This window comes from Sus scrofa, chromosome 2 (assembly GCF_054392235.1).
Source record: "Sus scrofa isolate SSC_HxYL_T2T_F1_AM1 chromosome 2, Sscrofa_HxYL_maternal_Yorkshire_Landrace_v2.0, whole genome shotgun sequence".
NCBI classification, from domain to species: Eukaryota; Metazoa; Chordata; class Mammalia; order Artiodactyla; family Suidae; genus Sus; species Sus scrofa.
This window is the reverse complement of record NC_139384.1, coordinates 158,756,625-158,779,328: the sequence shown is the minus strand read 5'-3', so window position 1 is coordinate 158,779,328 and position 22,704 is coordinate 158,756,625. Positions and strand designations below refer to the sequence as shown.

Here is a 22,704-nt window from a genome sequence, read left to right as displayed (position 1 = left end):
GTTCCCAGGCAAGGGGATCAAGCCCGAGCCACAGGAATGACAGTGCCAAATCCTTAACTGCTGGCCACCGGGGAACCCCAGAAGATATTTTCTAAGTGCCTACTGGGTATTTACGACTGAAATATGCAAAATTGAAGCATGTCTTTTTATGCATTCCATAATCCTTTTGCTTGAATAGCATATTCCAGGTTTATGATGGGCTCAAATTCACTTCATTTGTGCTAAGATGGACCTCCACACAAAATTATAAAATGTCTTTCAGAAGCTTTCTCCCATATACATTTTTTTTTTGGCAGGGGGCGGGGCCCACACCCATAGCACATGGAGGTTCTCAGTCTAGCAGTCGGATCAGAACTACAGCCGCCAGACTACACCACAGCCAGAGCAACACCAGATCCGAGCCACATCTGTGACCCACACCACAGCTCATGGCACCACATTGATCCTTAACCCACTGAGTGAGGCCAGGGATCGAATCTGCAACCTCATGGGTACTAGTCAGAGTCATTTCTGCTGAGCCGCGACTGGCCCACCCTCTCCCATATACACTGATTCATTCACTCAGCTAACACTGATTGAGCACCTGCTTTGTGCTGCAGCCTGAGTAAGGCACTAGAGGTACAATAATGAATTAGACATTGATATCTTTTTTTTGTTTCTCCCCCTCTGGCAGTTTTAATTTAAAAAAAAATATATAATGATTTTAATTTTTTCCCATTATAGCTGGTTTACAGTGTTCTGTCAATTTTCTACTGCACAGCATGGTGACCCAGTTACACATACATGTATACATTCTTTTTTCACACATTATCAGGCTCCATCATAAATGACTAGACATAGTTCCCAGTGCTACATAGCAGGATCTCATTTCTAGTCCTTTCCAAAGGCAATAGTCTGCATCTATTAACCCCAAGAACCCCATCCCTCCCACTCCCTCCCCCTTGGTAACCACAAGTCTATTCTCCAAGTCAATGATTTTCTTTTCTGTGGAAAGGTTCATTTGTGTCATATATTAGATTCCAGATATAAGTGATATCATAAGGTATTTGTCTTTCTCTTTCTGACTTACTTCACTGAGGATGAGAGTCTCTAGTTCCATCCAAGTTGCTGCAAATGGCATTATGTCATTCTTTTTTATGGCTGAGTAGTATTCCATTGTGTATATATACCACATCTTCCTAATCCAATCATATCTTTCTCAAGAAGTTTACAGTGTCACTGTTTAGACAAGCACGTAAATGCAATAAGATGCTGTGTTTAAGGGCTGATAGGACTGTTTTAGATAATCACAATTAAATGTATGAAACACATGATTCTAGGCACTGTGTTAACATTTCATATAAGCCATCCTATTTTGCCCTCATCCTGTCATGTACAATTCTATTGCTTTTCTGTTGTTTTCCTTATTAGGTCTGTAATGAGGTGTAGAGATGTTCAGTAGTTGCCCAAGATCACACAGGAAGTGGGTGTCACAGGCAAGCATAAACCCTGGCTGTCTAGTTGCAGCACTACCCTCTTAATGACACCCTCCCTGTCACTGCTCTGAGGCTGGTACATGGCCACAGAAGCTCAGAGAAACCAACAGCAACAGTAAGAATCCTCAGCAGTGACAGTCTACCCAGAGTCTATAACATACCAGATGAATTGTAGGCTTATTCGCTCACTTCATTCAAGAACACAGGAGGAAAACGTTGTTGTTCCCATTTTATAGATGCAGAAACTGAGGCTCATGCATATGCACGTTGTGTTTATATCCACCGACCAGGGAGTAAGTGCGCTGGGATTCAAACACAGTTCACTTGACCCCAAAGCCCATGCTCCTTCCATCTTGACTCATTACCAATCAGGAGTTAGATGTTCTGTATCTCTCAGGAAGATGCCTCTGTATTTGCTCTTCTGTTGTGAGTGTGAGATGAGCCGCACGAGTCCAGACTGTGTAGGCATTGTTTAAACAGTGCCTTTCTTGGCATGGACAACTTTGCCAGGTCTTTGAGTCCAAGAAAGTGATGTCACATGACTTTTGAAGGGCTAAAATATCCCGTCCCCACCCAGGAGTGTGTCATCAGGCTTCAGTGGTCCAAATATCGGGAACAGAGATGTGGGTGAAAGAGTGGATTTCCACTGTGGCCTGGGCTGGCACTGGCATTGCTGTATACCCCGAAGTCTCTGCTCTACTGCGTGGACCCACACATTTCTCCAGTGCTAAGTTAAGTATTTTTATAAAGAGGAGAACCCATAAAGGCTCGAAAATCATTCTGTCAGATTCCAAGGCACATTTTGATATTAAATCTTATTTTTAAAAATTTCACTCGGGGGAATACTGGTTTCCCTTTGCAGACCTTTTCAATCATCTTGTGCTTCCGAAGGCAGCACAAAACACATTCACTGCTTTCTCTTTATTATATTCAACAGTGTCTTTGACAGACCTTATAAATCCTAGGCCAATGCCTTGCTTCCCTTTCAGGGGTAAGGCTTCCAAAGCTATTGCTAGACCATGGGTAAAAACCAAACCATTTCCCCAGTGCAAATCACTTGTATTTGCCAATCAGTCTTTTCCTTTAATATTCCTATTCTCTCTCTCTCCCTCTTTCTCCCTCCCTCTCTCTCTCTCTCTCTCTCTCTCTCTCTCTCTCTCTCTCTCTCTCTCTCTCTCATTTACAGTGAGAGTTTTGGCAAAGTTATATAATGCTAGGATCCACTTACTCGTTCCATATTTTCATACACCATTGGGGAACCCGGGTTGGTGTAGGGCCAGTTCCCTTGGGTTTAGCCTCTCTGTTTGTGCTGTGGCTTTAAATGTGTACAGCAAATAACTCAGAACCAAGTAGTTGCCTCAGGGTGAGGGCTGGCAGGAAAAAAAGAAAAAAAAGAAAAAAAACAGCCTTAGTGGAGCACAGAATCTGTCTGTGTTAGCCCTCTGTCACCGGCTCCTCAGCCCAGCTCTTGGCTTCACCTAAATGATAAATGGTCCTATTGTTTGGGCTTCGCATTTTTACAAAAAGAGAGAACTCAATCGAGATGAAGGAAGGACAGAGACCCATTTCATTGCACTGCACTTTAATAGTCCTGAGACCCACGGCATCACGGGTGGCTCTTTTTTCACAGCCCTCTCTCTCCAGGGCAAAACACTGTGCTGTCTTTGTTTCATCTGATCTTTCAGCTAAATGAGAGATGGTCACTTATCCTCACGACTCCCATATCCTGCTGGATTTCTCTTGCTAAAAGAGAAACTGACCACAGGGGAAAAGGGAGAGGTTTCAGGCAGGGCATTTCAGCGTGTGTTTACAGGCAAGACTGACTTACTCAGCAAATCCTGCTCGGAGGAGCTGCAGCCAATGAAGAGGCTATATCCCGGCTTGCTTGGGGGCTTCTGAGTTTGAGCTGCATGCAGAAATGTAAGGCAGTGCTTCCTGGCGCTGATGGCAAAATGGGACCCATCTCCAGTTATTCCTCTGGCTCCCCAGCTTTGCAGATCTGGGAGAGAGCCTCCATAAACATATTGGTGATGTAGCCAGCTCCAAAGGCCGAGAGAATCCTTATGGATTCCGGAGACTGTTTTTTTATTTAGATTTTTCTTTTTTTTTTCTTTTGGAAGATGAAATGCTTCTCTCGTTACCTGCCTTACATCTTCAGACCTCCGAATACCATCCTCTCTTCCAGCTGCCACACGGAAGGTACAGACCAGAGAGGGAGAGTGTCTGGGTGGGTGGGAAAAAGTGGGCTGGTGTCTGACTTCCCACAGGCTCTGCTGATCCTGCCTTCTGTAGCTACTAGATGACGGTCGTCCCTGGCAAAAAGCTTGTATCGAACAGAGCTAAGTCTGCTTCTAAAATCAGTCTCTCTTCTACAAGGAAACTATTTTCTCAAGAGCAGGATTGTATTGCAAAAGTGATCTCAAAGCTGATACGGCTGATGAGAAAATAATCTAGAAATATTTTGCCCGTTTCTCTTGTTTTCCTTCTCATGCAAACAAGTCGTTGGAACTAATGTTCAGGGGGAAAAAAAGAAACAATTTCTGCAGGTGTGGCCACATCCATTTATCCAAGCTTTCTGTTTGTCACTGTCCTTTTCATAACTTGGTGCCTGCCCAAGAAAGCAATTAGCAAAATAGAATGAGCTTATTACTACATGACTGTGGAGTGCTGGGTGCTGGCTTGGTTTGCTCAGAGTCTATAGCGGGGTGCAGGGCAGGAAGGCCACCGCTGAGTTTCAGCACTTGCTGGAAATGTGGTTTGTGGGGTAAGCAAGTTGATGCCTTAAGGCAAGGGTGAGCTGTGTCTTGTGCAAAGGGTCTCTCAGGTCCTGAGCCTTTGGGGCACCTCTCCTGATGCCTTCAAACCTAGTGCTATGTGCATACGAGTGGGGAGACTTTCTGTGTGCACGTGTGTGTGCCATGTAAACATTCTGGCAGTCCCCCTTCGACTAAGCTCTGCAGGTTTCCACATTTCTGAGTCAGTAGCTGGTCATACATCTTCTATGTGTGATGTGCCTGTTTCTTTTGAGCTGACACATCTTTGGAAAAGAGCGGTTTCAAGAAAGGCAACTGGCTGGCTGCTGTTTAGCCACTGGGGTTGTCTTAGGAGCGGGACTTGACGGCCGAGGGCCGAGCCTGGTGAGGAACAGCAACCCCATCTCAGGTCCAGACACACTCCTGAAGGACTGAGCTGGGGAGCAGCCTGTTCTGAAAACCCACCCTTGTTCCCATCCTCACAGGAGGAGCCTGGGACTGGGGGCTGTGGATATAAATGGGAGAAGCATGGACTATATCATAAGGTGCTCTGTAATCACTACCCCAGGAAAAGGGACTACAAGTTGGGATCACCCTTGAATTGAGATGGAAGATGGTGTTTTCCGCAGATGATGATACTTCATAGCTTTTTTTTTTTTTCTTTCAATTGGAGATTTCCTTGAAAATTGCCTTTGTTGGTAAAGGAGATGGCCCATTGAGAAATCTTTCTTCCCTCCTATGCGTAGTGGGGAGATATAAGGGATAGCAATCTCCAGGGAACTTCCCAAATGCAAAATACTTAAACTCATAGGATGATTTCTGATTGGTCCCCTGACCTCCCAGCTTAAACTTCGAGAACCTGAACACTGGGTCTCCTCACTTGCTGTTTTGTATGTGAATCAGAGTAAAGATCTTACCTGGTCCGGCAGAATGTCACTACCACAAGAATGCTTTTAGATTTTTAACCAAAATTAACGGATTCGTTCCGTCAAAAGGGAAATCCCATTTTATTCACGTCACAGCAAACAGTCTCTGAATCACCCAATCTTCTCAGATTTAGGGCTGGGGAGACTTGTCTGTGAATTGGCTGTGATCCTGTTAAAGGCAGTGGGCAGGGATAATAGCATCTGCTAGACATTAACACATGGATGAGGCCCTGGGGCACAGTAGAAAAGGCAGGAGTTAAATACCAAGCAACCAGGGCTAAGTCCCTTCATTGCTCTATGCCCGATGCCGTCTCTAAAAGGGAAATAAAGGGACCCACTTGCAGGATGTTGAGAATTAAACGTGATAATCAAAGTTCATTGCAAAGCTTGCTGCATAATAGATGCCATCCATTTTTGAGTCCCAGGCCCCATGGTCTTCCTTGGATATTTAGGTATCATGTATTTATTATGTTATCTTAGGCAGTGAGTGGTTTCCTCAAACGCATTATAGTATCACTAGAAACTTGTTACACTTAAAGTTTGAGGAGGAAAAGATGTCAGAATGACTGTGAGTTTGTGTTTTCCTTTCTTTTTTATGTTGTGGGCAATCCTGTTACTCTGTAGCCTGTTGAGGAAAAGTTGTGGCTGAGAACTTCATATCGTATTGAATCGACAAAGTCCAGAACGAATAACTTGTGTCTATCCCTATCAAAGCCAAATAAATCCAAAGGATCCAAACCGTCCCCTTCAGAGTCATTTCAGAGCTTTCTTTTAGAACCATTCCTGGGCTGCTTCCAGGATGGACCATCCCACTGGGAGGATGAGCATCGTCCTTGACACTGCTTCTCCGCACAGGACGGTTCTGGGCTTGGAACCCCTCTGGCCCTACCACACGCCTACACGGTGATACTGGGGACTTCCTTTATCGTCCTGAGCCTCAGTTTCCTCGTTTGTAAAGCAGGCAAAGAAGGACATCCAGCATGCCATGCACAAGGTGGTGATGACAGTGACGATGGTGGTGATACCCAGGGTTGACGTGGACTGTACTTACTGCGTCCAAGGCATTATCTAAGCACATCATATAAAACAGCCTATTAGACATAGGGCAAATCAACAACAAGCAGCCAACAAGAATTAGTTCTCAGCCCCCAAGCCGATCTCTTCATCCATTACCTAGAGAGTTGGAGCCCAAATACTTACTTGAAATTAGCACCAGCCACCCCCTCAAACACAAACACACTTTCATCTAAACTCTCAGTGGCTTCCTGGGACCTATCAGGCTCCAGTATTCTGACCCCTGCCTGGCCTTCCTGAGTGACCCCAAACTCCCTCTTGCCTGGTCTCCAGCCACAGGCCTTCTTGGGTTCCTCAGTCTTCTCCCTCTGACCACAGGTTTTGGGGATGTGTCTCCTGTTTGCCCCCTTCTTTGCTAGTTCTAGTCGTCAACCTCCAGCTGAAGCTGAGGAGCCACCCTTGACCTTGATCTGACCGTAGCTCTTGAAGAACTGGATTTCTATCCCTCAGAGCCCCTTTCCTGGTTTGCCAGTATGACTAGATGGATGTAACTGTTTTGTTGGAATCTGTCTCCTTTCTGGACTGAAAGCTTCATGAGAGCAAGACTGACCCATGTGTCATTTTGCTTTCTGTTGTACCCCCAGCACTGGACAATACCAAGTACGTTATAGGCACCCCATGTATTTTTATTGAATGAAAAGATGACAAACACCAAGGCTGTTATATGGATAAATCTTAAAAACACATGGGAAACCTTCTGCAAAGCATTAATTCATATGTGAATGCTCATTGTTTCAACCATTGTGGGTGGGGGGCTTTTGGTGGCCATACTTGAGCACCATGCTTTTACTACCATCCTCCACTTTAGGTTGAAGTAGGAAGATACAACCAGGGGAAAAAAGGGCAACTAAATAATGCTGATGCACAAAGAGCACACACAGGGACTTGAGAAGGCAACTGGACTGTATTCCTTCCTCTGTGGACCTCATTAAGTGGGCACACAGCTCCCTTCTCCTGATAGGAAGGAATTCATCCAGCACAATGGCTTCAGGACTAGAGGAACAACACCCAATCACAGCCAAAAAGAAACCAAGCCAGACAGGACAGAGGAAGAGGCTGGGAGACCCACAAGAAGGAGGGGCCGGTGAGGTGTGAGGGACTTGTGTGGTGTTCTTGGTGGGCTCTAACGTGGCCCCTGATGTGGGATGGCCTTTCTGTAGGTTGTCTGACACATGAGGAGGAGGCACATTTTTCTTCCCAAAGGGCAGAGTGCCTCCCCAGATGCCACTTCCTTTCCCTGAGTTGTCGGCTGTGTTTACAGGCTGCAAACCCTCTTCGTCCTTCAAACCTCAGTTTTGAGTCACATCTTTCTAGGAAGACTTCCTCAGCAACTCCAAGGATGGAGGTGTCGTTATGAGTCACATAAACCACAACCATAGTGGGAAGGAGACCTGAGAAGCAGCAGCAGCGGTAGCACCGCAAAGCCTGTGGATCGCGCACTGCACACCGAGGGCTCTGCCTGTATCATCTCTTCAGCTCCTCACACAACCCCTTGCATCAGCGGCCGTTATGTCCATGGTGTAGATGAGGAAACTGACACATACCTCCTTGTCCAGAGCCATGGTTAGGAAAGGAGCAGAGCCAAGACTCAAGTCCAAACTATTGGAATCTTGCCCCTTACACTGCACTTGACCTTTAGAGGACCAGGTGAGAAGAGCCTTTGGGTTATAGTGAAAACGGTTCATGTCCACATCTGTCCCCTGGGGGCCAGGGTCAGCTCAGGAGCCAAGATTCTCTTCTGTTCATCTCCAAACTCTGCAGCCTGGTTAGGACAGAGCTTAGCTGAGTAGATGCTTGAGAAATTCTTCTTAAAAGAGGGGCCGCATGGCCAATGAATGTACAAATGTATCTGTCTTCTTTCAATAACGTTCTTTCAGGAGAAGGAAGCTTCTGAAAGCAGGCTATCTTCCAGTGACTCAGAAACAGGACTGCTGGAAGTCTATACACACACAGAGGAAAAAAATACACATTTTCTAACTCTTTAATTTTAGAAGTAAGCCATGCAGTGATTTTTCTTTGTCTTCTGGGCACAATTCCACTGTGTGTGTACAGGGATGTGGGCACAGGTGTGTATGTGTATTCCTGTCATCAGTCCCGTGAAGTGGGTCTGTTACTATCCTCATGGGTAAACACGAGGGAAGCAGGACACAGAGAAGTTAGGTACTTTGTCCAAGGTCACACAGCTGTCGGGTATAAGGGCTGGGATTAGAATCATGCAGCCTGGTTCCAAGGTACATACTAAGAAAGGCTTGTGCTATATTTTGCACCTTTTTCCATATTTATGGAATGCTTATATTTCATGTTTTTGGAAATCTCTTCTCAGACCCCTTAGCATATTTAGAACCAACCCACTCTTTGGGTCCTCATCAAATGCACGTCCTCCCACAGCGTTCCCTGACGACTCAGTTTCTCCTTGTTACAAACACACACCTGCATGTCGAGGCTTTCCCAAACGCACGTGGTGATGCTCTGTGACGGTGAAATAACATGACACCACCTGAAGGGGTTCTTGTGAGGATTCAGTGAGACCGAACCTTTCACGGTTTGACATTGCTTTCTATTTAAAATGTGTTTTACATTTTTATGTACGAGAGATGCACTGTCTCTGCTCTCATCTAAGTATGGCCAACCCTTCCCCCGTCCCCTCCTCCAGCCCCAAGCCCTGCCCGTGGCCCCTCCCCCACCCTCTGTCACCACTGTGTGTCCTCCCCACAACAGCATCATGTACAGTGGTCCACGGACAGACTGTAAGCTGTCCCACCTCCCGGTCCTGTATCCCCCCTCCCCACTCCTCTTTTCAGAAAAATCCCTTGAAAGGGTCCTTCACGCAGTCACTGTGTTGTTTCCTCCAGTTTGCTCTTTGCATCGCTCCACCTGCCAGCTCTTATGCGGGTCACCTCACTGCTGAACTTAATTGTCCTCCACCAGGCCTCCTCTTCAGCTCTCAGCACTGCTGGAAAGATGCTCCTGCCTCCCTCTCCAAAGAGTGTCTTGTCTTGGCCTCAAGACCCACACTTTCTCTCTGTTTCCTTCTCCCTTGCTGCCTAGCCCTTCTCAGCCCCTCCCCCCTTCTTTATTGCCTTCCTGACCTTCCCACATGAGTATTAGAGCCCAGGGCTCGGTCTTCTCCTTATTCTAGGCTTGCTCCTTATTGACCTCATGGTCTTAAACGCCACCTATTCAATGTATATTTCCAGCTCTAACCTCTCCCTAAAGTGCAGACTTGTACACCTGACTGCCTACCCCATACTCTCACTTGCATGGGTCACACAGCAAAGAGAACTCTTGATTTCCTCTCAAGAAAAACCCGTTTGTCCAGCATTCTTCTCCAGCTCAGTAAATGAGAACTTCCTCCTCCTCCTTACTCAAGCCAAAAACCTTGGAATCCTCTTTGATTTCCTCCTGTCTCCCACATCCTTCTTCTAAGGCTACAATACATTCACTTAAATGCCTAAAAATTACCCAGGATGCCATCACATCTTATCACATCCGTCACTCAAATGTCTCTTCAGCAGAGGTTTCCTGGCCTTCCTATCCAAAATCTCTCTCTCTCACCCCAGTGTTCATAGCAGTATTATTTAGAGTTGCCAAGACATGGAGCCAACCTAAGTGTTCATCAACAGATGATGAATAAAGGAGATCTGGCGTACATGCACAATGGACTACTATTCAGCCATAAAAAATGAAATCTTGCCGTTTAAAACAACATGAATGGACTTGGAGGGTATTATGCTAAGTAAAATAAATCAGACAGTGAAAAAAATACTATATGATATCATGTAGAATCTAAAAAATCATGGAATCTAAAAAATTACAACAAACTAGTTAACATAAAAAAGAAACAGACTCACAGATCTAGAGAACAAGCTAGTGGTTACCAGAGGGGGGAGGGGCAATAGAGGGGTAGGGAATTAAGAGATGCAAACTATTGGGAGTTTCCAGTGTGGTTCAGTGGGTTCAGGACCTGGTGTTGTCTCTGTGAGGATGTGGGTTCAATCCCTGGCCTCTTTCAGTGGGTTAAGCATCCGGCATTTCCACAAGCTGGCAGTGTAGGTGGCAGATGTGGCTCATATCCAGCGTTGTTGTAGCTGTGGCCCAGGCCAGCAGCTGCAGCTCTGATTCAACCCCTAGCCCAGCAACTTCAACTTCCATATGCCCCCAGGTGCTGCCATTAAAAGAGAGAGATGCAAATTATTATGTATTAAAAAAGCTACAAAGTTGTATTGTACAACCCAGGAATGCAGCCAATATTTTATAACTATAAATGGAGTATAATCTTTAAAAATTGTGAATCACTGTATTATACACCTGTAATTTACATAATATTGCACGTCAACTTACTTCAATAGAAAGAAAATAAGATTATGATGTAGCTAAATGAGAAATTCTCTCTCACACACGCATTCCCCAGTTATTCTTACCCTGCTTTATTTTTATTCCAGAGCACTTAACCTTGACCTGATGTGTTAAATATCCATTTACTTATTTCCATGCTATACATTGAAAGCTACATGAAAGCAGAGACTTCCTCTGTTTTGTTCAGTCCTCAGTCTCCAGGACCTAGAACAATTTCTAGCACACCACAAACATGGCATAGTTGCTTATTGAATGAATGGATATGAATGAACATTTATAGGACGTCTTAGTGATAAAGCAAACCTGAGTTCCAATCTCAACACCGATAATTACCTGCTGGGTGACCTTCAGTTACGTGGTATATTTTCTTCTCCAGTAACAACATACCAACGCATTAGTATGAGGGTGAAAAAATAATGTCGGGAAAGCACACACGTAATGCCTGTGAATAGTCAGTGAATTGAACCTCATTTGCCATGACAATCTCATATAGGCATTAATTGTTCCATGCGGACTGAAATTTTTGACTCTCTGCATAGTTAGCTTTGACTGCGGGTTTGTTATGTGCCAGACCCTGTGCTAAACACTTGATAGTTACTTCCTCACAAAAATCTCACAAGTATCGTTGTGTCCCCATTTTATAGATGAAGAAATCAGGCGCTGAGTAGGAACTTACACCGAACCATACAGCTAATGTGTGTTAGAGCAGAGTTTGCAAACAGACTGCCTGTCTCAGGCATCCGGGATCCTAGCAGCCACATGCTACTGCCTACAATTTTCAGGCATTGTTCTCAGCACGTGGAAATGGAAAGGACTTATCCATATTTTAAGAAACTACGGTCCGAAAAGCATAGGCACACAGCTCTAACAGGAGGTTTTAACCCTGCCTGGGCACGAGAATCAGCTGCGGCAAAGGCACACAGCTGTCTCCACTTCAGACTCCCTGGAAGCATGCGCCAGGAATCCTGGTTTTGAAGGTTCCCCCAGGTGAGTGCTATGAGCAGTCAGAGGCAGGAACCTGAGTCTGTGCTAAACAGCCATCATGGCTGAGGAGTAGATCCAAAGCCCAGGGGGAGAGCTCTGGAGAAAAAGAGTGGGCAGTGGCAAATCCCTTTGAAATGACAGACGACAGCCCTGACGCTGAGAAGAGGTTGCTTGTGGTCAAGACATCTCGAGGAGAAGTGGCTGTTCCGGGAAATTCAAGGTCAGTGTCATCCTCTTACACATTCAGTGGGCCTCTCCTGTGCGTCTGTCTGCCTCACGGTAGCCGTGCATTTGCTTCAAGATGTTTTATACAGGAGTCTCTGTTGTGGCGCCGTGGTAATGAACCTGACTAGTGTCCAGGAGGATGCGGACTCGATCCCTGTTCTCACTCGGTGGGTTAAGGATCTAATGTTGCCATGAGCTGTGGTGTAGGTCACAGACGCGGCTTGGGTCCCACATTGCTGTGGCTGTGGTGTAGGCCAGCAGCTGCAGCTCCAATTCAACCCCTAGCCTGGGAACTTCTGTGTGCCATGGGTGAAGACTGAAAAGAAAAAAAAAAAATGATGTTTTGTTCAAGACTGGCCAAAACATCTACCCAGTATAGAGAAAGCCATTCAGGGGTGGTGATGGCGGTGATGGGGGGTGGGGTGCAGGCTTTGGCTTTATCATTGACAAATAATGCATGTGCCACAGGGTTGCTTTGGTCAGTAAATGTGATAACGCACACCAAGTGCGCAGTGTGGTACCCAGTGCAATTTGAGAGCTCAGCGAGGGTTAGCAGTGATTGTTAATAGGATTCCTATTAGTGGAGCCCCCCTCATCCACTCCTGCCCTGTGCACTTTGATCCGGTGGGTTGATGGATAAAACCCTGGACTAGGCTCTTGGTGTCTCTTGCTGTGCCTTGGCGTCAAATGGAGCTATAACCCATCCTAGTGGAGTTAGTATGAAACGAGGTGGTAGCTCTTTGTGAAGAAGGTCCCCTCTTGAGTCTTTGCTTAGTGAATCAGCTCGCTGTGAGGGGTAACCCCATTTTCAGGAGATCCTGATAAAATCCAGTAGGAACTCAACAGCGGATAAGACATAGGATGGACAGATAATAATGGTTTGCTAAAAGCCGTCTGGGCTGCAGACACGCTCCACGTATGAGCATCACATGAAGATCATTGTCACGACACTCCGGCACGGGAGAATCCGCATTTTACCGGTAAAGATACCGATGGAGGACTGGTGAGAGGCAGTCTTTAGTTGGCGAAGGTTTTGGTTTGGACTCTGGTAAACCAGAGTGCCAAACATGACTTAAAGATGTTTATCCTCGGAGTGTCTGTTTGTTCAGCGGTAAAACGGAAGTGGGTGAGGCTTCCTTTTCATGTTTATCGTGAGGATTAAAGATGTTGAGGAGCATCGCCCGGTGGCCGCCTAAGAGTCTGTCCCTGTTCTCACGGTGACAGTACATTTGTCCAGGTCTCACCAGTGGGAGCAAGCCGGTCTGACTGCATATCCTGGGTGCCTCCCATTTCTTCATGCTTCCATTGAGAAAAAGCTCCCAGTTTTCATTTTCTGATTCTCTCAGCCTCTATCTCTTGTGCCAAGGCTTGCCTCTTATATACACCAGCCAGTGTTGTTCTGACTTGTGTTTCTGAATTCGTTGTTTGTCTTTGGTGCTTGTGCCCCAAGGCAGTTCCTTCATTTTGACTCAGTTTTATAAACTGAATAGAAAAATCACTGGCAGTGAAATCATCACCATCATTAGAGAGTCTGGCCCATTAGTTTTCTGAGTCACTGTTTCTTCTCTGGCAGATGGAACTAGGAGGAAGGATGGGCTGAGATGGCCAAGGCCTTTGTCTTCCCAAGTGTGTGTGCAACTGGACAGTCAGTCAGAAAAGCAAACAGGAGGCAAACACATGTGTGGCTTCAAAGATGTGCGTGAAAGCCCGATCTGAATCCTCCTGTGCTTTATTAAGCAATGTCGCTTAACCTGAAAATTGTAGGAACAAATTCATTAATCCTCCTCACAGGAGAAGTTATTTATTCATTCATTTATTCATTTTAAAAATAAAAAGACACAGGGAGTTCCCATAGTGGCTCGGTGGAAATGAATCCGACTAGTATCCAGGAGGATTCAGGTTTGATCCCTGGCCTCCCTCAGTGGGTTGGGGATCTGGCATTGCCGTGAGCTGTGGTATAGGTTCCAAACGCGGCTTGGATCTGGCATTGCTGTGACAGTTGTGTAGGATGGCAGCTGCAGCTCTAATTCGACCCCTAGCCTGGGACATTCCATATGCCACAGGTGGGGCCCTAAAAAACAAAAACAAAATAAAACAAAACAAAAAGCAAACAAAGACACACTTACATATTATCTCTACTATATGTCAGATATTGGCTAGGCAGTGGGTTCACTGGTGATAAAAAATAGATATGGTCCCTGCCCTGGTGGAAGACAAAAAAATTAATCAGAGTGCAAACAGTGAGAAACGATGCAATGCTGTTAGGATAAGTCCTTCTAGGGGTTTGTTTAAGCACAGGAAGATCAGGATATTGTCCCCAAAGAAGTGTCACTTGAGCTGAGAGCTGAAGGCTGAGTAAAACTTGGCAGAATGTGAGAGAAGACAAAAGGACGAGTGTGTTTTCAAGGCCTTGTCACCAGAAGGTTGTGGTGAACGTGAGGTCCCAAAGGAAGGCCTGTGCACTGGAGCACACAGAGCAAGGCGTGGGGAGGTTGTCGAGGCTGAGGCGGGGGGACCCTGTGTGTCTCTGTGATGTGACGGTTGGAGTTTGGTCTTGATCCAAAGAGCGCCTGGAAATCATCGAAGGGTATGAACTTGGGGAAAGAAACCTGACCCCATTTGCATGAGAAGATTCTTCTGATGGCTGTAAGGAGAATTGATGAGAGGCACTAAGAGGGGCTGGACACATGTTAAGGAGTTGGCCCCTCAGAACAGAGCTATGTGTTGGCTTTGGTAGAAGCAGCTCTTGCTGTTGCAGTGCAGTATACTTGTAGGTGGGTCTAGGTAGGCCCCAAGTTCCTCAAGGTGTAATCGTGTCTGAGCAGAACAGTCCTAGGAACACAGAAACCTGGCCATTGTCGTGCCATCCAGACAAAGAAATTGTTCTTCTCCATGAGCAATGGCAGAAACACAGCATGCTGGGTTTTGGAGGAGCGGTAAACATTCCAGGATTGAAAAATAGAGTGTGTCTGCTCTTCCAGACACAGCACATGCAAAGCACGGTATTTAAAAGAAAGAGAAAGGCTGTCTTAGGATAAAACCACTAAGAATATTTTCATGTCATGTTTATTCAGCAAGAAATAGCTGCTTCATCCAAACCTCTGGAGAGAATGGTACATGTGCTCAGTATATTTATGTATAAACACCAAGGTGGCCCCCAGAGGGGACAGCTGGCCAAAAGTCAGTCTTGGGAGCAAAGGTTAGGAAGCCGTGTCCTAACTTAATTATTCATCCGTCCTTCTATGGTCCTATAACCCAGATGACAGAACGACTGAGCAGGTGGGTGGCTACCCCAAATTACACATCCTGCAGGAGCCAAGCAGGTAGCATTAACCAAAAGGGCATGACATCATTGGCTGTTATGAAATGGTGTGCTCCAGTGTTCCAGCCCTGCCTGAAGGGAACACGATTCAGGTACAGATAAAACAAAACAAAACAAACAAAACCAACCAACCACAAAAACAATAGCAACAACACCAAGCAAGGAAGACACAGCCCACCTGCCAGCCCAGGCCTTTAGGCCACTTGTTTCCATCCCGCTGGAATGGACTCCTTCCTAAGATGCCTTTTTAGGAGAAGACCTCTGACTGGGGACCTTTGCTGGTTCCCTCTACCTGTTTGCAAACTTCCTGAGAAGACAGCAATGAAGGAAGAGCTTGCTTCCTGCTCAGGCTGGACACCTAACTTGAGGACAGTGCTGCCTATGCCTCCAACTTTAAGTTGAGCTAAAATTTACTTCTTAGGATCATTAAGACAAGTCTACATGAACACGGGGATGGTTTGCATGCCCTGTACAGGCTAATGTGTCTGAATCCCTTCAAGTGGCCTCCTGTGACTTCACCTTCTGTCAAAGCTGACAGGAAGAGGATTTAGGGGCTAGATGCTATTCTAAGTGTTTTCATGTATTTGTGCATTTAGTTCTACTAACAACCCAATGACGAGGAAATGTTCATTATCTCCATTTTACAGAAGCAGACGCTGAGGCACAGAAAAGTAAGTAACATGCCCAGACTCACAGTTAGCAAGCAGCAGAGGCAGGATTTGAACCCAGAGAACCTATGGAACCTAGAGCTTTGTTCCCATGCTTCCAATATGGAGGGGAAAGTACAGGCTTTGCTCTAACCATCTTGCCTTGACTCCGAGTTCCAGCACTTCTCATGGCCAACTGACTGCTCCAACTAAGCCTCTGTCTCTTCATTTATAAGATAAACTCTACCTCAGCATCTTTTGGAAGATTTTTAAAAATTATAGTTGATTTACAATGTGCCGATTTCTGTTGTATAGCAAAGTGACCCAGATATATATATGTGTGTGTGTGTGTGTGTGTATTTCCTTTCTTATGTTATTTTCCATTATGGTCTATCCTAAGAGACCAGGTATAGTTCCTTGTGCTACCTCATTTGAACGGATTAAGAAGAATTTAGTACATGTATACAGTGGAATACTACTCAACCATATAAAAGAACTGAAAATGATATTTACAGCACCACGGATACAATTAGAGATTCTCATACTAAGTGAAGTAAGTCAGAAATAGAAATACAAATACCACATGATATCCATTACAGGTGGAATCTAAAATATGGCACAAATGAACCTACCTCAGTATTGTTGTGGGTAAGTAAGATAACAAATACAAGGCAGCACAGCGCCTGGCACGCACGGGGCACTCAGTGAAGGTTAATTGGTTAAATCAATGTGAGAATACATAAATGAAGCTCTTAGGGCCCTGCCTTTCTAAGCAAAGCTTTTTTGACTCCGTCCCAATTCTCAAAGCAAAATACCTATTTTATGTTGCCCTCAGGAGGTCAGCCATAGGGGGTTACATTATAAACAAAGGAGAATAGCCTGGAGGGAAAATAAAGGTGTGCTGTGTTATCACCACACATTGTTCCATTTCCTCCAATCCAAACTCTAGAGTGTTCCACAGCCTAGAAATAAAGCAAACGGGCTGCAAGATAGGGGCCATTCAAACTGTGCCGCGTCTTTGTTCAAACCCCACCAATGAACGGTTTCCCATTTCATCCAGTAAAATCTAAAGTCCTTCCGTGACCTGCAAGGCCTGGGAGATGGGTGTCCCATCTGGACTCTGCTGTAACTGCCCCCTGACTCCCTCCACACCAGCCGCCCTGGCCACCTTGCTGGTCCTCAGACGCAGCAAAGACATGCTCTCTCTCTCCTCCTTCTCTCTTACTAGAATGTTCTTCCCCCAACCCCACGATCCTTTTGCTCACTTCTTTTAAGCCTTCGCACGGATGTCATCCTTCAGATAGGCCTTCCTGCCTCCCTTCTCTGGAAGAGCACACCTGCCCTGCCCTTAATCTCGGTTCTACTTCATAGATTTTCTCACTGCTTCACACATTAGATGTTTGCCTTTGTTTACCATCGGTTCCCCTCTCTAGACCATGAGCTCTCTGAGAGCAGGTGCTTTGAGCCTTTGCTTCCCTTGCTCCCCCTTGCAACTGGCACATAGGAGGTGATGATACATGGGGGTTGAAAATAAACGCTGTCAGAGTTCCTGTCCTGGCTCAGTGGTTAACGAATATGACTAGGAACCATGAGGTTGCGGGTTCAGTCCCTGCCCTTGCTCAGTGGGTTAACAATCCGGCATTGCCGTGAGCTGTGGTGTAGGTTGCAGACGCGGCTCGGATCCTTCATTGCTGTGGCTCTGATGTAGGCAGGGGGCTACAGCTCTGATTCAACCCCTAGCCTGGGAACCTCCATATGCCATGGGAGCAGCCCAAAGAAATAGCAAAAAGACAAAAAAAAAAAAAGAAAAAAGAAAATAAACGCTGTTGTCATAATTAGCAACAAGAGCAGGCAAATGGAGTGATGGGCGAGATTTTTGCCTCCCCTCCTCTAGGCTCTGGCTTGTGTGCCTGAGGTTGACTAGATGCTTAAAGTGCAGATTTGGGGGCTCACACACTCTCTGCTAATATTCTGAACCACCTGAGCGGAGCCCAGGAACTCCCCTTTTGCAGTAGCACTCCAGCATCTGCTGAGGCAAGATCTTCAAGTGCAATATTTCAAGAAATGCTGTCCTGGGATAACAGAAACTAGAAAAGACAGAAGCAACACCACTGAAGGCTGCATGGTTTCTGTCTGCCCCCCACATCTAGCTCAAAATAAGGGAGCTCTAGTCTTAGCCTCAGGCAGTGATGCTGCTCAAGGAAGGAGGCTAGGTGACTGTAAGCGCCCTGATTCCAAATCCCAGCTGGAGATGGTGTGGCTGCAGACCTGCAGGCTATGTCTTAGAGGTGAACTCAGAAATTAAAGGGCAGTTCTCATTCCCTCCCTTGCCTGTGCACAGAGCAGTCTTCTGATCGGCTGCTGCAGCCTGTGAATGGGGCAGGGCACACCTTGGTTCCGGCAGTTCATGTCAGACCAGACAGACAGCCAGAGCTGTAAGAGACCCAAGTTGCCGTGTTCCTGCCCCATCTTCCACCTTGCAGAGAGATGTGTGAACCGCCCCAAAGCACATGGCTGATGAGTGTCAGAGCAGGGGCTGAAACCCAGCCTGTGGCTTCCCTGTGCTGTGTTGGCCTCAGTAGCCCTTTGAAAGTGGTTTGACTGTGTCTAATAATGCTGTGAATATGTTAGGAGGATAGGCAGACCTGAGCAGAGACTCTGTAAGGAAGAAGGGAAAAGGCCCTTCAGGATACACATGAAGGGGCTCCCTCCTTCCGCACCGTAGGCCTGACTTGATAAGCCCTCTGGAGAGCACCGGCTTCGAGGTACTTGTAAATGGCTGAGCGAGGTGTGTGGAATGGCACTGTTTATTTTACAGTGCTTAAAAGGAAACTTGTTTTCCTTTGAAATTGACCCTATTTACATATAGAATCAGCTGAAAAAAAACTATTATCTAGTATTAAGCTTTCAGGAATATTCTCCTAAGTGCCATCTCCACCCCCCACACTGGGTACCTCATCAGGTGGCTTAGGGGCCAGGGTCTGTGCATCTTCAGTGCCACTAGCGATGGACCGAACTTGACTCCGTAGAGCTCAGGGCTGGAGATAAAGGGCAGCCTGAGCCAGTTCTGCTCCTCTCTCTCCTCCTCTACGCGCAGATACACCACGGTGCCAACTCGCATTTTCCTTCTCCCCGTCCAAATGACCCAGGAGAAGCTTGCTGTACATGCTGGGAACAGCCAGCTCCACATTCACTTCATTTGCACTCATTTCCAGCCTTGTGTTTGGAAATTGTATTTTTGGTCCCGGTTCAGATCGCGTCAAACCGAGATGATAAATGGAAATGATTCTCTAAGGGAAGCGGTGGCCAAGCCTTAGTTACAGTTTCCTATTGATCCTCAGACATGCTCTGGGCCTCGGACGGAATTACTTTTTGGATGCAGCACGATCCTAAATCAGGATAGGCCTGAGCGAATTGATTAAATGGTGAGGCTCCTGGGTGTTTCCAACCTTCCTTTAAAGAACCACGTAAGTCTTGGCTTTACAACGTGGAAGAAGTAAGGCATTTTCTGCTCTATATATTTCCATCTCTTTTTCATTTATTTTGTTTTTATTGAAATATAGTTGATTTACAATGTTGTGTTGATTTCAAGCATTCAGCCCAGAGATTCAGTTATACATATATATGTATGTGTGTATAGAATATATACATATATATTCTTTTTCAGATTCCTTTTCCTTATAGGTTATTACAAAATGCTGAGTATAGTTCCCTGTTAGCTTCTTAAAAGGTGGGTCTCCCAGAGCTTAATAGCATAAATAAGTGAAATGAGGTATGTACCAGGCAGCTGGAAGAGTGCCTGGGACTTAGCAGGAACTCAATCAACTCCATCCTGGTCTTCCACCTGCCTGTGTCTGCAGATACCACTTGTCTCATTTGTTGTTCCATTAATTAAATGTTTCTTGCACACCTACTATGTGCTCATCGTGGTTCTAGAAGCTGAGTATGGAGAGGTGTAGAGACAGATGGGCCCCTGTTCTCATGGACCTTAAATTCTGGTTGGGAAGAGGTGTGATAAACCATTATAAGCATGAGATCCTAAATAAGATGGGAATCAAAACAAAACAAGACCAGAGTTAAGAGATTCAGATAAAATTTAAATGATGACCTTATGGATTGCCTAACTAAAGAAGAACCCTCCAGATTGGTCTTCGGGCCAATACGCTTCATGCCTGATCTCCTTGGCAACCCTCAGAGCGTTCACAGCTCATTTTGGGTGCTTATTGGCAAATACTTCTCAGGCTTCCCATGAAGACCTCTCCCTTCCCATCTGGTGCTCTGATTCTGCCCAGAATGGTGGGCAGGTGCTGCCAGTGGCATCATCATCTATGGAGATAAAGCCCTCTGGGAGCTAACGCTGCAGACCCCAGGGAGAACATGAATTCACTCAACTGTTCTTAAAGCCTCTGTGGGGACGAAGAAGCTGCTGCCCCGACCTTGTGGTGTTTGCCTTGTAGCTACGGAAACATAACCACAAGCAGACATCAATAACCAAGAACTTGTAAATAGTGACCAGGGATGGGAAGAATGTAAAAATAGGATAAATAGCATAGAGAGTGAGTCCAGGACCATGGCCTGATAGGAATGGGGTGGACAGGGAAGGCCTCTCTGAAGACATACGTTCGAGCTGAGACTTGACTGATAGGAAAGAAGCAGCCACGCAAAGGGCCCAGGGTCGCGCATCCAGGGAGAGGTTCTTGGTGGAGCAACGTAGCCTTGGTGGGAGACTTTGTAGCTTTTTTAAAAAACAATCCTCTCAAATATTTACCTTCTATAATTCACTGTAGTTTGCAGAGAAGTAGTGTATTCTAGTAGTTTAAGAACTTTGGGTTCTAGAGACTGTGCTTAACTCCACAAGAGAATATTTAGCCTGAGAGTCAGACCACCTAGGTCCAATATGCTATTTTTCTCACCACTGGATGAGTGACTTGAGGCAACTTACTTTATCTTTTGGTGCCTTGTTTGTCATAAAAGGGGAATGAGGATAGTGCCTGCTGCGTGGGAGTCTGGGTAACAAATGAATGAACAGTCAGTGCTCACTCGCGCAGGGCAAGTGCCCAAAGCCTGCTGGCTATTGTCCTCTTCCACATTTGCTCTAGACGGGCACTTTCTTGATCACTTTTGCCATTGTTTTATCCTACCTGCCACTCCTTGAAGCAACTTTCGAACAATCAAGAGAAGATAATTTCCCCAAATCTTTATGACTTGGGTACCATTGCGATCCCTGAATGGTTTTTAGTGCCGCTTAATAGAGGTGTACTTCATGAAATCCTCGTTAAATTTATTCTGGGCACCGGACAGTGCATTCCAGAGGGAAGAAGGTTGTGGCTGTGCTATATCAGCGGTGTTCTTCCATTGTCCTTTTTCTCCTTCCCCTGCTTTTTCATAGCATCTATGACCACCAGCCATATTCTCCAGGTATTTTATTATGATGCTTAACCTCCAGGAAGGGAAGCTCTAAGACAGCAAGGACTTGTTTGCCTTGTTCAATGTACATCCCCAGTTCCCTCTAACAGTGTTCCAACAGTAGAGCTCAATAACTACTTGTTGATTGAATTATATACCTATACTCCCCTAAAAGATACCAGGGAGTGGGTTGCTAATGGGTCAGAGAGCCTTGCTTCTAAAAAACATCCCATATATTTAATGCAATCAGAATGGCCAGCTTCTCAGTGACCCAGGAGAGCAATGATTTGCTGGGAGGATCTGATCCAATAAAGACAAAATATTGCATTCATTTATAATTCATTTATTCATGCAACAAATATCTATTAGGTCCTGACTGCATGCCAAGATACTGGTGTACAATGGCGAATAAAAAAAGACATCGTCCCTGCCCTCAGGAGATTACTCGTGTGATTCATCATGCTAATTATTATAAAAAGGATCTATCTCATCACCAGCTTTGGCAGTATCATCTTTTCGTCTGAATCTGGAGATTAGAACCTGGAGAAGAAAATAAAACCTCTGGCACTGTGCCAGTGAGTGGGCAGTCAGGAAATGCTATTCCTGTCCTGACTCATCTCTCCTCTCACCACTCCAGGGGGACTGGTGGTTTGCAGTGCTGCTCTCCAGATGGCACACACACACACTTCCCCATGGCACACAATGGTTCCTCTCACCCCACACACACGTGCACACACACACCACCCCATATAAAACTCTCATCCGCACTAAAAACCCATGCTGAGGAACTAGAAATAAAATCCCAAGTGGCACATGGACCATAAGGTAGATAGGAATAAGAATTTGCCAGTCTCAATACCTCTTTCCAGCGCATAATATCACACCCTCGATTTGCCAGCTGCTTGTTTGTAAGACAAACTAGATCGTGATGAGGGAAATTTTCTTTTAGAAGGATGCAGAGGCAACTACTGCACAAGGAAATTTCAGAGCCTTTGGTGGCGGAGACTAAGTTCATATACATGTAATCCCAGGTTCAAGGGTATGTTCACACCCTACTTACCTTTGTGTCCGCATGTTACTTGCTTGGAGCTCAGTTTCCCTTAGATCATGATGTTTTGTGTCACTGTGTCTTGAGGCCCATCTGCTTTTTTTAATTGGAATGTAGTTGATTTGCAATGTCATGTAAGTTTGAGGTGTACCCAGAGTGATTCAATTATACATACATATATATATATATAAGAATATATATGTGTGTGTATTCCTTTTCAGATTCTTTTCCCTTATAGGTTATTACGGAATATTGAGCAGAGTTCCCTGTGCTATACAGTAGGTCCTTGTTGGTTATCTGCTTCATACATAGTAGTGTATATATGTTAATCCCAACCTCCCTCTCAGCTCCTTTTTTTTTTTTTGTCCTTTTTTTGGGGGGCTGCACCCTCGGCATATGGAGGTTCCCAGGCTAGGGGTCTAAACGGAGCTACAGCTGCTGGCCTTCGCCACAGCCACGGCAACATCAGATCCCAGCTGCATCTTCAA

At 45.6% G+C, this 22,704-nt stretch overlaps 1 protein-coding gene across 11 annotated transcripts in view; it reads left to right on the top strand.

The window, feature by feature from the left end:
* Nucleotides 1-22,704, top strand: part of PPP2R2B (protein phosphatase 2 regulatory subunit Bbeta) — a 474,608-nt gene that overhangs the window by 33,706 nt on the left and 418,198 nt on the right. For 6 of the 11 annotated variants that reach the window (XR_014836472.1, XR_014836473.1, XM_021080860.2 and 3 more), the window contains exon 1: nt 3,225-3,674. The exons of the other annotated variants lie outside the window; for them this stretch is intronic. Coding sequence is in view for 3 of the 6 variants with exons in the window: in XM_021080860.2 (XP_020936519.1) it covers nt 3,596-3,674 (79 nt within the window). In the remaining 3 variants the exon portion in view is untranslated. Of the gene's footprint in view, nt 1-3,224; nt 3,675-22,704 lie in introns of those variants that run through there. 11 annotated transcript variants of the gene reach the window in all.